The 14,330-nt window shown below is 43.9% G+C and overlaps 1 protein-coding gene across 5 annotated transcripts in view; it reads right to left on the bottom strand.

Moving 5' to 3' along the window:
* Glcci1 (glucocorticoid induced 1) overlaps nucleotides 1–14,330 on the bottom strand; it is a 327,628-nt gene that overhangs the window by 69,859 nt on the left and 243,439 nt on the right. For 3 of the 5 annotated variants that reach the window (XM_039107260.2, XM_039107262.2, XM_039107261.2), the window contains exon 1: nucleotides 2,222–4,168. The exons of 1 other annotated variant lie outside the window; for it this stretch is intronic. In XM_039107260.2, the coding sequence (XP_038963188.1) occupies nucleotides 2,222–2,639 (418 nt within the window). In that variant the 5' untranslated portion in view covers nucleotides 2,640–4,168. Of the gene's footprint in view, nucleotides 1–2,115; nucleotides 4,169–14,330 lie in introns of those variants that run through there. One more of the 5 variants, XM_063285724.1, reaches the window with a different exon arrangement.

The raw sequence follows: 14,330 nt of genomic DNA, 5'->3' as shown, positions 1-14,330 counted from the left end.
ATTGTTATGTCACAGGATAGATTTGAAGTGGCTAAAGAGACAGACCATGATAGTTGTATGTTGTACTTTCACTATGGGCAGAGGAGAACAAGGCAGAATGTGAACAAGTAATATAGCGGTAATACAATCAAAAACTAGGAGCACAAGAGCATGGCTTTCAAAAAGCACTTCGATGTAAGAAATGAACAAAACACCTGATGTTATAAACAGCAGAATACAGCATAGAATGTTCATCCCCAGCACAAGCTGACCCTGCAAATCTGTACTGTGACAGACACAAAACTAAGTGTTTTCATCATGATTGCATTAAAATTGCATTAAACTCTGGTCTGCCATTCTACAACAAAGAGAAGAATTTAAGCCTGATCACAAATTTCATTAAAAGTACTTCATGATGGGGCATGTAATTCCTAAGCAATTAGGGCTTTTGAAGGATGCAGAAAAACAAGTTGCACTATTATCTGTGGTAAGATGTTACTGTTTTATCAACAAAAAGAAAAGAGGTACTAGGAGGCCATTATATTGTTACAGCAATTGCCAAAACTTCTCAAACTCTGCCCACAAAATCCTCTGCATACGATCTACAATTCTTATTTTTTTTACATCATTCCTAAAAGAAAATCCCCCAAACTCCCATTAACGACCTGCTAAAGCTAAATCATTCAAAAATGTCTGTGACTACTGCTGTCTTCTTTTCTTTCTGTTACCTCTCATTTAACACAGCCCCAGAAAATGTGCAAGGGAGTTGCATATGGCATTAATCTGTTAGAAAATGGTGGACTTTTCTATAAAATACAGCCAAAGATGTGTGTTCGGTTGTGGTCATTATTAGGGCGATCACGTTGTTTTCATTCATTCATTCAGGATTTGCTGGAGGATGTCAGTTTCTGCAGCAGCTGGCCTGACCTGGGGGAGGAGTTGGGGAGCAAATTCCTCCTGGTGCATACAGATTACAGGATGTATTTCTTAGTGCTCCCGCACTTATTCCACTGCACTACATCCTACCCAGAGGCTTACCATCAAGGGATCTGAAAGCAAGTGCTTCAGCAACATGCTAATCACAGGTCTAAATTAAAGCTAAAAATACCTAAACTTTGATCTATCCTATTGCAATCCCTTTCTCTAATTCTAAACACCTTAAGAATGTCCACCTTAAACAAAAACCCCACATACCACATAAACATTGTGTGAAGCTTGGTAATATTTTCCTTCCGAGCAGGTTTTGTTTTGTTTTGTTTTGTTTCCCTACTCCGAATGATTCCTTCCTTCCACAATGCTGCAGCAGCAGCAGCAGCAGTAGCAGAAGCAGCAGCAACTGTAGCTCCAGGCTGCTATCTGAGAATATTAGGTACTCGACTCTCCCTCATGGCCTTTACGTCCCTGTTTTGCCTAATTTTCCTTTTCTCCCCCAGGAGTCAACTAGTTCCTGCACTATGTCCCTAGACATAAACAAAACCAAACCCAAACAGAAAACATTAAGGGGAGCCCACAGCATCCACCCCCTGACCATTACCTTTGACACCTAACAAAAAAGAAAACTTGAGATCCCTACACAGCTCAACTGAACTGGTAAGTATACTTAAAGATGGAAGGAAAAAGTGAACACACTCCACAAACAGGCTTTAAGAAATTCCCCACGAAAATCACCATTCAGGCATAAGCCATTTGTAGTGCAGTAGTGATCTAATGCATGACTATATAAAGTAGAGGAGAGGGGTGCATAAACCCTATACACTTAAAACTGTCTCCCCTACACAAGCAGAGGATATCCTAACTACCGCAATCAAGTCTCCAAAACACAAAACCAACAAAACACACTCCAGACGAGAACTTTGTGGGAAAGCACAAAGGCTGCAGAGATTACCACTACCACCTTATTCACCGCTAGAGTTTGTGTGCGTGTTTAAGGGTTTTGCCCCGCTCCTCCTTCCCCGGCTCCAAACACAGAAAGCTAATAAGCTATTAAACCGAAACACTTTTCTTTTGCAGGCGAGGGATGCAAGATAAAATCTGAGTGGCGGTGTGAGGGTCAGATAAAAGTTGATTTTCAGGTCACTCCTTCAAGCCCTGCAGCGACCTCAGGAGGGGTTGAGATTCCCAAAGCCACTTTCACACCTTCGGTAATGCACTAGCAAACAGAAGCCCGGAGAGGCTGAAGTTTCCACGCAGGGCACCGTCGGGGAGACGCAGCCCGGGAGGACGGGAGGGTTGGGCTCGCTACCTCTGCACACGGGCGAGCCGGGACTCCGTCTCTCAGGTGAGCTGCTCCTCCGCTGGCTCTCGGGGGACCGTCTCGGGCGGCCCTTGGCGCGAGGCGCCTGCTCGGCTGGGGCAGTGGCCGGCGGTGGAGTCGGGCTGGACGGGCTAGGGCCACGGGCCCCGCTGGGCCCTGGGAGACTGCCGAGCGCGGCGGCGGCGGCGGGGCGCGTGGGGCTGTGCTGGCTGCCCCGCAGGAGCTGGTAGGGCACCGTGGCGCGGATGGGCTGCAGCAGCCGGCCGGCTCCCGCAGCCGGTGCGCAGCTCACGGCCGGCCCCGTCCCGCTCCCGGCAGCGGCGGGCGGGGAGCCCGCGGTGCTGCGCCGCATCCTCTGCGGCGCGGGGTGAGGGGTCTGAGAGGAACTGGAGGACGCAGTGGACATGGTGGCTCCGCGGGCGGGCGGGCGGGCGCGCGAGCGTGTGGGAGCCGGCGCGGCGGTGCGTGCGATGTGTACGGGGGAGGGGCGGCGAGGGGCGGAGCCGCGGGGCTCCCCTTCCGACGCGCACCCCGCCGCCGAGGGGGAGGGGACGCCGCGACGGCCAACGTCCAACGGCCTCAACCGCCCCGCGGCGCTCTGCGGGGCGCTCACGGCCGAGCCCGCGTCCAGCCCATGGCCGCCGCCGCCCCGGGCATCGCGCTGACAGGGCACTCGCCGGCTTCCCGGGGCTCCTCAGCCCTCACGGGGATCGCCCGCGCGACAGGACCCGGCGGCCACGGGTAGAGCCGGGACTCTGGCCTCTGAGGAGAGAAAGGGGCCTCGAGGCGCCTCGCGCTGCGCGTAGCCCGCGCCACCGCAAACGCCGCCGCCGCAGCCACCTCGACCCGGTTCTCACTCGGAATGGCAACTAATCCTGTGTCTGCGCCCCGCCTCCGGCCACGCCTCTGGGCGGTCCGGACCCGGCTCCTGCGGCTGCAACTGATCTGATTGGCAGAGCCACACTACTCCGGAGTTCTAAGGATTGGTTATGCAGCCGGAGTGAAAAGAGACTTTGCCAATTACGGTACGAGGTTTCCGCTCTGGGGCGGAGCGTGAAAGTGGATGAGAGAGGCGGACCTGGCGCGGAGGGGAGGGACAGAAGAGTTGACAGCCTTTGAGGTGAGGGTCAGGCTAGAAAAGTGGGTCCATACGTGCGCTACGCGTGCTCTGACGCCCAAAGACAAGCGCGCTCTACGATAAGCAAGTTGCAAGGGCTCCACCCTCCAGTGCTCTCTACAACCTGAGGCTGAGGACACTGAAGCCAAACTAACTTTACAAATACACCTGCATCCGGTGAGATGTTTTAGTTAAAGCTGAATAAAGGATCCCTAACCCTTTTAATCATAGAAATGTCTTTAAGTGTCTTAGTCGTCTTGTGAATAAAAACAACTTCAGGAGTAGTGTATGGAACTGAACAAAATGCACCTGCCATTACAACCTGTCTTAACGTTTGTAGTTGCAGAGTGGGGTGGAGAACATCACATTCTGAATTGTAGATGTCAACAAGAAAATTTACATCATCGCATCATCAGATTTATTAATGGAGGGCACCTAGTTTACTACCCAGGAGCAGATGGTCTCTTGGGAGAAATAAATACCAGGCATAATGTAACAATTCATTGTGGTCATTTCCTCTGTGTGGTGGGGGTGGGCAGTTATTCTGCAAGGAAAATGAGAAGTACAAAGATTATAGATGGGCAAAGGAAAGTATATAAAACCCTAATTAGGAATAATTAAAGTGCTACATCAGATACCTCCTATTAATGCTCATGAGATTCAAAAAATATGGTTTTACAAAATAAAGAAATGGGATGTCAGAATGGTGTACTCCTGGTGTCTGCCCACACTGAGAAGCTTCCTGATTCCAGCCACTAAATGGTCAGTTTCTCTGCTTCCTTGTGTGGTCAGACTAAAAAAAAAAAAAAAAAAAAAAAAAAAAGAATGATGCCTAATATAAAAAGTAGCATCTTGTACTATATCCCACTACATTAGTCATAGTTCCACACTTTATCACATATGAAAATACTAGCTAATATTTACTAAACATTCACCACGTGCCAGCCACTGTTCTAAGGACTTTATTATGTGTTAACTCATTCATTCTTCACATAATCCACAAGGTATGTGCTGTTATTATCCTCACTGTTTTCCCATCTGGGGCACAAAGACACTAATTGTCTTGTCTGAGATTACTCAGCTACCTGGAAGCTGAGAGCTGAGTCCAGAGGGACCAAGGCAGGCATCTGAAGAAACCCTGTGCTCCAAGCATAAGATGTATGTGCTCGGCAGACACATGATCAAGACACTTTTCTTACTTTCTAGAACAACATATATTTTGATTATATATAGAACAAAATGACCTTAAAATTTGACATAATTTGTCTATTAGGTTTTCTATCTAAAGATTAATGTTTTCATATTAAGTTATAACCTTTTGTGAATAAAAACAATGGAATCTTTTGGTGCTTTTTTTTGGGGGGGAACAGCAAGAATAAGATAACAAATTTATACTAAAAATGTATAAAGTTTTTAAACTACTGGCAAATATCTAAAGTTGGTGATTTGATTACAGCATAGCTTCATCATAGAAATGTCATTTCTGGTCACTTCCATCCAAGTGTGGAACAACTTCAGCGCGTTAGCTTATGATGATTCTAAAGTCATAGGAAGCCGCAGATGGCAATGATCGGTAGCACTTCATTTGGAGCTAAAACAATATAGCTGGCCATGATTTTAGGTTTCATGTTCATTCAGATCGAACATCATAAACTTAAATTGTATCTAAAATATAAGTGAGAGAACTTGTATGAGTTTTTAAGTGCCATTTTGTTTTGCATCTGATGCTGGAAATCGAACCCAGAGCCTTACATAGGAGGCTGCGTGAAGTGTTGTGCCATTGAATTAATTACACACCCAGGTACTATCTGTTCTTACAATAGTATTTTCAGTTTCCAGAAAGTTATCATGAGTTATTTGAATGTCCAGGCATTTTCTCTTTATTCAAGAAAACATGGTTCCCTCTAAAAACTTTATTCTCAAGAATTAAGGAGTGATGGTCATACCTAAGAATTTAAATGCAGCACCTGCCTTCAAATGCCTGTGAGTTAAATGTGTGATAATTTATTCATACTGATAAGGGTAACAAAAGCCAAGAGAATATAAGCATTAGAAAAAATAAATTTTAAACCCTGTAGTCACAGTATGGGTTGCTGGGTTTGAAATCCACTGTGAATACTACTGTAGCATAGACAGGCCCAGTGCAATTTTCCTGTCCATTGAGTGTGAGTGTAATGACCCCTGAGCATTTTACATAAGGCCTAACGTTAGTAATAAACCCATTACTAACTGCTCTGTCTTGAAGAAGTAACAGCACTCATTGATAACTTTAGAAAAACCTCTGTTGGCTGAGTGGGTAAAAGCACTTTGTCAAACCTGACCACATGAGTGTCATTCCCCAGGACTCATAGAATACAAAGAGAGAGCCAACTTGCCCAAGTTATCTTCTGCTCTAGGGTATGCAAGCACACCAATGCATGCACACACATGAACACATACACACAAAGGAACACACACACAACATTCCATCCAAACTAAGTGAGTGTAATTAAAATTACAATCATGAACACCTTTTTCCTCAGGCCTCATGTTTTGGATATTTATGGAACAACAATTTGCAAATCCCAGGACCATCCATAGACTAACTTAAAACAGGAGTAAGCAGAACTTTCCAACTACCTGCAATTAACAATACAATACGCTGCCCCTCAGGGAGAGCAAACAAGATGAGAAATTGTGAAGCCCATAGAGCTACCAGTTCCAGCTGCTTGCTTCTGCCCATGCTTTTCCGGCTTAGGATCTCCCACAGATTGAATACGATTTGTCCCCTAAAAGTCACGCTGAAATTTATGTGAGATATTAAGAATGGGGAAACTCAGAGCTGGGGAGATGGCCTAGCTGTTAAGAGCACCTGCTTTTCTAGAGGACCTAGATTCAGTTCCCAGCATCCACACAATGGCTCACAACTACCTGAAACCATCCCCTGTAATTAGGCACCAGATGTCAGTGTAACTTTTATTCTCCTGGTAAACTGTCATCTCCAAGGCTTATTGCCCCAGTCTGCTAATCTAGGCCTAGCCCTGGAAGCCTCCATATAATCTAATGTAGGCCTAGAACGTTTTTCAGTCTCTGAGAGCTGCAGCTGAATAAACACCCCTTTTTCTAGTTCTTCCTGAAGTTCTTGCTGTTTTGACTCAAAACTCCTCTCCACACTAACCGATTCAAGCCTCTCTCTCTCTCTCTCTCTCTCTCTCTCTCTCTCTCTCTCTCTCTCTCTCTCATCTCTATCTCTCTGCCTCTCCCGAATTGCTGTTTGACCTCAAACTAGCACTAGGAATCTGTTCTAATCTTCTGCTCCTTCTCATTCTTTGGCTCCTTCTGTGTTTACCTGTGTCTAGCTCGTTCTCTCTTTAACCTGTGTGTATAAAACTGCCTCCCTCTCTGCTTCCCCCTCCTCCTTGCCTCCCATCCCCTCTTTCCATTGCCCCTTAAGTAGCTTCCCTTTTCTGTCTCGTGAGAGTTGGGCACATCCTATACTGTCAAATCTTTTTTTTTTTAATTTTTTTTTTTATTAACTTGAGTATTTCTTATATACATTTCGAGTGTTATTCCCTTTCCCGGTTTCCGGGCAACATCCCCCTCCCCCTCCCCTTCCTTATGGGTGTTCCCCTCCCAACCCTCCCCCCATTGCCGCCCTCCCCCCATAGACTAGTTGACTGGGGGTTCAGTCTTAGCAGGACCCAAGGCTTCCCCTTCCACTAGTGCTCTTACTAGGATATTCATTGCTACCTATGGGGTCAGAGTCCAGGGTCAGTCCATGTATAGTCTTTAGGTAGTGGCTTAGTCCCTGGAAGCTCTGGTTGCTTGGCATTGTTGTACTTTTGGGGTCTCGAGCCCCTTCAAGCTCTTCCAGTTCTTTCTCTGATTCCTTCAATAGGGGACCTATTCTCAGTTCAGTGGTTTGCTGCTGGCATTCGCCTCTGTATTTGCTGTATTCTGGCTGTGTCTCTCAGGAGAGATCTACATCCGGCTCCTGTCGGTCTGCACTTCTTTGCTTCATCCATCTTGTCTAATTGGGTGGCTGTATATGTATGGGCCACATGTGGGGCAGGCTCTGAATGGGTGTTCCTTCAGATTCTGTTTTAATCTTTGCCTCTCCCTTCCCTACCAAGGGTATTCTTTTTCCTCATTTAAAGAAGGAGTGAAGCATTCACATTTTCATCATCCGTCTTGAGTTTCGTTTGTTCTAGAGATCTAGGGTAATTCAAGCATTTGGGCTAATAGCCACTTATCAATGAGTGCATACCATGTATGTCTTTCTGTGATTGGGTTAGCTCACTCAGGATGATATTTTCCAGTTCCAACCATTTGCCTACGAATTTCATAAACTCGTTGTTTTTGATAGCTGAGTAATATTCCATTGTGTAGATGTACCACATTTTCTGTATCCATTCCTCTGTTGAAGGGCATCTGGGTTCTTTCCAGCTTCTGGCTATTATAAATAAGGCTGCGATGAACATAGTGGAGCACGTGTCTCTTTTATATGTTGAGGCATCTTTTGGGTATATGCCCAAGAGAGGTATAGCTGGATCCTCAGGCAGTTCAATGTCCAATTTTCTGAGGAACCTCCAGACTGATTTCCAGAATGGTTTTACCAGTCTGCAATCCCACCAACAATGGAGGAGTGTTCCTCTTTCTCCACATCCTCGCCAGCATCTGCTGTCACCTGAGTTTTTGATCTTAGCCAATCGCACTGGTGTGAGGTGAAATCTCAGGGTTGTTTTGATTTGCATTTCCCTTATGACTAAAGATGTTGAACATTTCTTTAGGTGTTTCTCAGCCATTCGGCATTCCTCAGCTGTGAATTCTTTGTTTAGCTCTGAACCCCATTTTTTAATAGGGTTATTTGTTTCCCTGCGGTCTAACTTCTTGAGTTCTTTGTATATTTTGGATATAAGGCCTCTATCTGTTGTAGGATTGGTAAAGATCTTTTCCCAATCTGTTGGTTGCCGTTTTGTCCTAACCACAGTGTCCTTTGCCTTACAGAAGCTTTGCAGTTTTATGAGATCCCATTTGTCGATTCTTGATCTTAGAGCATAAGCCATTGGTGTTTTGTTCAGGAAATTTTTTCCAGTGCCCATGTGTTCCAGATGCTTCCCTAGTTTTTCTTCTATTAGTTTGAGTGTGTCTGGTTTGATGTGGAGGTCCTTGATCCACTTGGACTTAAGCTTTGTACAGGGTGATAAGCATGGATCGATCTGCATTCTTCTACATGTTGCCCTCCAGTTGAACCAGCACCATTTGCTGAAAATGCTATCTTTTTTCCATTGGATGGTTTTGGCTCCTTTGTCAAAAATCAAGTGACCATAGGTGTGTGGGTTCATTTCTGGGTCTTCAATTCTATTCCATTGGTCTATCTGTCTGTCTCTGTACCAATACCATGCAGTTTTTATCACTATTGCTCTGTAATACTGCTTGAGTTCAGGGATAGTGATTCCCCCTGAAGTCCTTTTATTGTTGAGGATAGCTTTAGCTATCCTGGGTTTTTTGTTATTCCAGATGAATTTGCAAATTGTTCTGTCTAACTCTTTGAAGAATTGGATTGGTATTTTGATGGGGATTGCATTGAATCTGTAGATTGCTTTTGATAAAATGGTCATTTTTACTATATTAATCCTGCCAATCCATGAGCATGGGAGATCTTTCCATCTTCTGAGGTCTTCTTCAATTTCTTTCCTCAGTGTCTTGAAGTTCTTATTGTACAGATCTTTTACTTGCTTGGTTAAAGTCACACCGAGGTACTTTATATTATTTGGGTCTATTATGAAGGGTGTCGTTTCCCTAATTTCTTTCTCGGCTTGTTTCTCTTTTGTATAGAGGAAGGCAACTGATTTATTTGAGTTAATTTTATACCCAGCCACTTTGCTGAAGTTGTTTATCAGCTTTAGTAGTTCTCTGGTGGAACTTTTGGGATCACTTAAATATACTATCATGTCATCTGCAAATAGTGATATTTTGACCTCTTCTTTTCCGATCTGTATCCCTTTGATCTCCTTTTGTTGTCTGATTGCTCTGGCTAGAACTTCAAGAACTATATTGAATAAGTAGGGAGAGAGTGGGCAGCCTTGTCTAGTCCCTGATTTTAGTGGGATTGCTTCAAGTTTCTCTCCATTTAGTTTAATGTTAGCAACTGGTTTGCTGTATATGGCTTTTACTATGTTTAGGTATGGGCCTTGAATTCCTATTCTTTCCAGGACTTTTATCATGAAGGGGTGTTGAATTTTGTCAAATGCTTTCTCAGCACCTAAAGAAATGATCATGTGGTTCTGTTCTTTCAGTTTGTTTATATAATGGATCACATTGATGGTTTTCCGTATATTAAACCATCCCTGCATGCCTGGGATGAAGCCTACTTGATCATGGTGGATGATTGTTTTGATGTGCTCTTGAATTCGGTTTGCCAGAATTTTATTGAGTATTTTTGCGTCGATATTCATAAGGGAAATTGGTCTGAAGTTCTCTTTCTCTGTTGTGTCTTTGTGTGGTTTAGGTATAAGAGTAATTGTGGCTTCGTAGAAGGAATTCGGTAGGGCTCCATCTGTTTCAATTTTGTGGAATAGTTTGGATAATATTGGTATGAGGTCTTCTATGAAGGTTTGATAGAATTCTGCACTAAACCCGTCTGGACCTGGACTCTTTTTGGTTGGGAGACCTTTAATGACTGCTTCTATTTCCTTAGGAGTTATGGGGTTGTTTAACTGGTTTATCTGTTCCTGATTTAACTTCGATACCTGGTATCTGTCTAGGAAATTGTCCATTTCCTGAAGATTTTCAAATTTTGTTGAATATAGGTTTTTATAGTAAGATCTGATGATTTTTTGAATTTCCTCTGAATCTGTAGTTATGTCTCCCTTTTCATTTCTGATTTTGTTAATTTGGACGCACTCTCTGTGTCCTCTCGTTAGTCTGGCTAAGGGTTTATCTATCTTGTTGATTTTCTCAAAGAACCAACTTTTGGTTCTGTTGATTCTTTCTATGGTCCTTTTTGTTTCTACTTGGTTGATTTCAGCTCTGAGTTTGATTATTTCCTGCCTTCTGCTCCTCCTGGGTGTATTTGCTTCTTTTTGTTCTAGAGCTTTTAGGTGTGCTGTCAAGCTGCTGACATATGCTCTTTCCTGTTTCTTTCTGCAGGCACTCAGCGCTATGAGTTTTCCTCTTAGCACAGCTTTCATTGTGTCCCATAAGTTTGAGTATGTTGTATCTTCATTTTCATTAAATTCTAAAAAGTTTTTAATTTCTTTCTTTATTTCTTCCTTGACCAGGTTATCATTGAGTAGAGCATTGTTCAATTTCCACGTATATGTGGGCATTCTTCCCTTATTGTTATTGAAGACCAGTTTTAGGCCGTGGTGGTCCGATAGCACGCATGGGATTATTTCTATCTTTCTGTACCTGTTGAGGCCCGTTTTTTGACCAATTATATGGTCAATTTTGGAGAAAGTACCATGAGGAGCTGAGAAGAAGGTATATCCTTTTGCTTTAGGATAGAATGTTCTATAAATATCCGTTAAGTCCATTTGGCTCATGACTTCTCTTAGTCTGTTGACATCACTGTTTAATTTCTGTTTCCATGATCTGTCCATTGATGAGAGTGGGGTGTTGAAATCTCCCACTATTATTGTGTGAGGTGCAATGTGTGTTTTGAGCTTTAGTAAGGTTTCTTTTACGTATGTAGGTGCCCTTGTATTTGGGGCATAGATATTTAGGATTGAGACTTCATCTTGGTGGATTTTTCCTTTGATGAATATGAAGTGTCCTTCCTTATCTTTTTTGATGACTTTTAGTTGGAAATTGATTTTATTTGATATTAGAATGGCTACTCCAGCTTGCTTCTTCTGACCATTTGCTTGGAAAGTTGTTTTCCAGCCTTTCACTCTGAGGTAGTGTCTGTCTTTGTCTCTGAGGTGTGTTTCCTGTAGGCAGCAGAATGCAGGGTCCTCGTTGTGTATCCAGTTTGTTAATCTATGTCTTTTTATTGGGGAGTTGAGGCCATTGATATTGAGAGATATTAAGGAATAGTGATTATTGTTTCCCTTTATATTCATATTTGGATGTGAGGTTATGTTTGTGTGCTTTCATTCTCTTTGTTTTGTTGCCAAGACGATTAGTTTCTTGCTTCTTCTAGGGTATAGCTTGCCTCCTTATGTTGGGCTTTACCATTTATTATCCTTTGTAGTGCTGGATTTGTAGAAAGATATTGTGTAAATTTGGTTTTGTCATGGAATATCTTGGTTTCTCCATTAATGTTAATTGAGAGTTTTGCTGGATACAGTAACCTGGGCTGGCATTTGTGTTCTCTTAGGGTATGTATAACATCAGTCCAGGATCTTCTGGCCTTCATAGTTTCTGGCGAGAAGTCTGGTGTGATTCTGATAGGTCTCCCTTTATATGTTACTTGACCTTTTTCCCTTACTGCTTTTAATATTCTTTCTTTATTTTGTGCGTTTGGTGTTTTGACAATTATGTGACGGGAGGTGTTTCTTTTCTGGTCCAATCTATTTGGAGTTCTGTAGGCTTCTTGTATGTCTATGGGTATCTCTTTTTTTAGGTTAGGGAAGTTTTCTTCTATGATTTTGTTGAAGATATTTACTGGTCCTTTGAGCTGGGAGTCTTCACTCTCTTCTATACCTATTATCCTTAGGTTTGATCTTCTCATTGAGTCCTGGATTTCCTGTATGTTTTGGACCAGTAGCTTTTTCCGCTTTACATTATCTTTGACAGTTGAGTCAATGATTTCTATGGAATCTTCTGCTCCTGAGATTCTCTCTTCCATCTCTTGTATTCTGTTGGTGAAGCTTGTATCTACAGCTCCTTGTCTCTTCTTTTGGTTTTCTATATCCAGGGTTGTTTCCATGTGTTCTTTCTTGATTGCTTCTATTTTCATTTTTAATTCCTTCAACTGTTTGATTGTGTTTTCCTGGAATTCTTTCAGGGATTTTTGCGATTCCTCTCTGTAGGCTTCTACTTGTTTATTAATGTTTTCCTGTGTTTCCCTAAGTGTGTTCATGTCTTTCTTGAAGTCCTCCAGCATCATGATCAAATATGATTTTGAAACTAGATCTTGCTTTTCTGGTGTGTTTGGATATTCCATGTTTGTTTTGGTGGGAGAATTGGGCTCCGATGATGGCATGTAGTCTTGGTTTCTGTTGCTTGGGTTCCTGCGCTTGCCTCTCGCCATCAGATTATCTCTAGTGTTACTTTGTTCTGCTATTTCTGACAGTGGCTAGACTGTCCTATAAGCCTTTGTGTCAGGAGTGCTGTAGACCTGTTTTCCTCTCTTTCAGTCAGTTATGGGGACAGAGTGTTCTGCTTTCGGGCGTGTAGTTTTTCCTCTCTACAGGTCTTCAGCTGTTCCTGTGGGCCTGTGTCTTGAGTTCACCAGGCAGCTTTCTTGCAGCAGAAAATTTGGTCTTACCTGTGGACCTGAGGCTCAAGTTCGCTCGTGGGGTGCTGCCCAGGGGCTCTCTGCAGCGGCAGCAACCAGGAAGACCTGTGCCGCCCCTTCCGGGAGCTTCAGTGCACCAGGGTTCCAGATGGTCTTTGGCTTTTTCCTCTGGCGTCCGAGATGTGTGTGCAGGGAGCAGTCTCTTCTGGTTTCCCAGGCTTGTCTGCCTCTCTGAAGGTTTAGCTCTCCCTCCCACGGGATTTGGGTGCAGAGAACTGTTTATCTGGTCTGTTTCTTTCAGGTTCCGGCGGTGTCTCAGGCAGGTGTTCTGCCGCTCCTGGGCCCTCCCCCACGGGAGCCCAGAGGCCTTATACAGTTTCCTCTTGGGCCAGGGATGTGGGCAGGGGTGAGCAGTGTTGGTGATCTCGTCCGCTCTGCAGCCTCAGGAGTGCCCACCTGACCAGGCGGTTGGGTCTCTATACTGTCAAATCTTTCTCTGATTCATCACTTTGTCTACTACTCAATTAGACATCACTTCCAAGCATGGGCGCTTTCTTCTCCAAACTAACTTTACCTTCATTGTTTGGGGACTCAGGACATGTCATTATTCAAGTCAGAGGGATTAAAGGGATCTCAGGGTTCACGGCGGGAAATGAATCTATCCTGCAAAAATCACCCTATTCTGTTCTCTGAGGGTACAAGACACACACATGCTACACAGATAAAACATCTACACTAAAAAAGTAAACAATTAGTAGTCGTGTTGCTGTTGTTTTTTGTTTGTTTGTTTGGCTTTGCTTTCCATTTTGAAAGCACATGGAAACACGAAGCAGTGAGAGAACGCCACAGGTGAGGGAGCCTGGGCATCAAGGCTGAAAGCTAGAGTTCTATCCTAGGAACCCAGCTGAAGAAAAGAGAGAACCAACTCCTAAAAGATGTCTTCTGGCCTCCTCATGCACACCACGACACACACAGTTGGTGTACACACATTCACACAAGTAAATAAGAATGTGAGAGTATGGAAATTGAAACTGACTGCTTCAGAAGTAAGCACGTTAGGGTGGAGCCCCGTGATTCAATCTGGTGATCTTATATGCCTTATAAGAAGAGGAAGAGAGACTAGACATACATACACAAAGGCTTCCTGTCTCTTGCTCTGTGATGCTCTACACCGCTGCCAGAGTTACCAGCGACACTGCCGACACAAAGACTATCAGTAAGAGATCCCACCACCACACCCCCACTGCCACTGCCACCATAGATTTTACATGTCCCAAACAATGAACCAGCTGTGCCAATTACTTTGTTTCGGGAATGGAAAACAGTCTAATGCAGCACTGCAGACTAACCCCAATCTGAGTAGCATCCAGGCTGCCCAGATTAACAATGAGGTCATGGCTGAGAGAGAACGCTGAGCAGATCTGCACTAATGTTCACCTTAATCTGATTATATACTCTAGTAGTGGATCCCTAATAACAGCAACAAAGCCTTGCCTGGTTTTTACTCCTGGCAGATGCTTAAAGTAAAATTCTTCATTGCTGGTGTTAGCCTTTCTCTGTATTGGGCATTGCCTTCCTTTAAAATGCTTTTGCTC

The sequence above is a fragment of the Rattus norvegicus genome, chromosome 4 (assembly GCF_036323735.1).
Source record: "Rattus norvegicus strain BN/NHsdMcwi chromosome 4, GRCr8, whole genome shotgun sequence".
Lineage (NCBI taxonomy): Eukaryota > Metazoa > Chordata > Mammalia > Rodentia > Muridae > Rattus > Rattus norvegicus.
The sequence above is the reverse complement of the archived record's forward strand: the minus strand, read 5'-3'. Positions and strand labels throughout refer to the sequence as shown.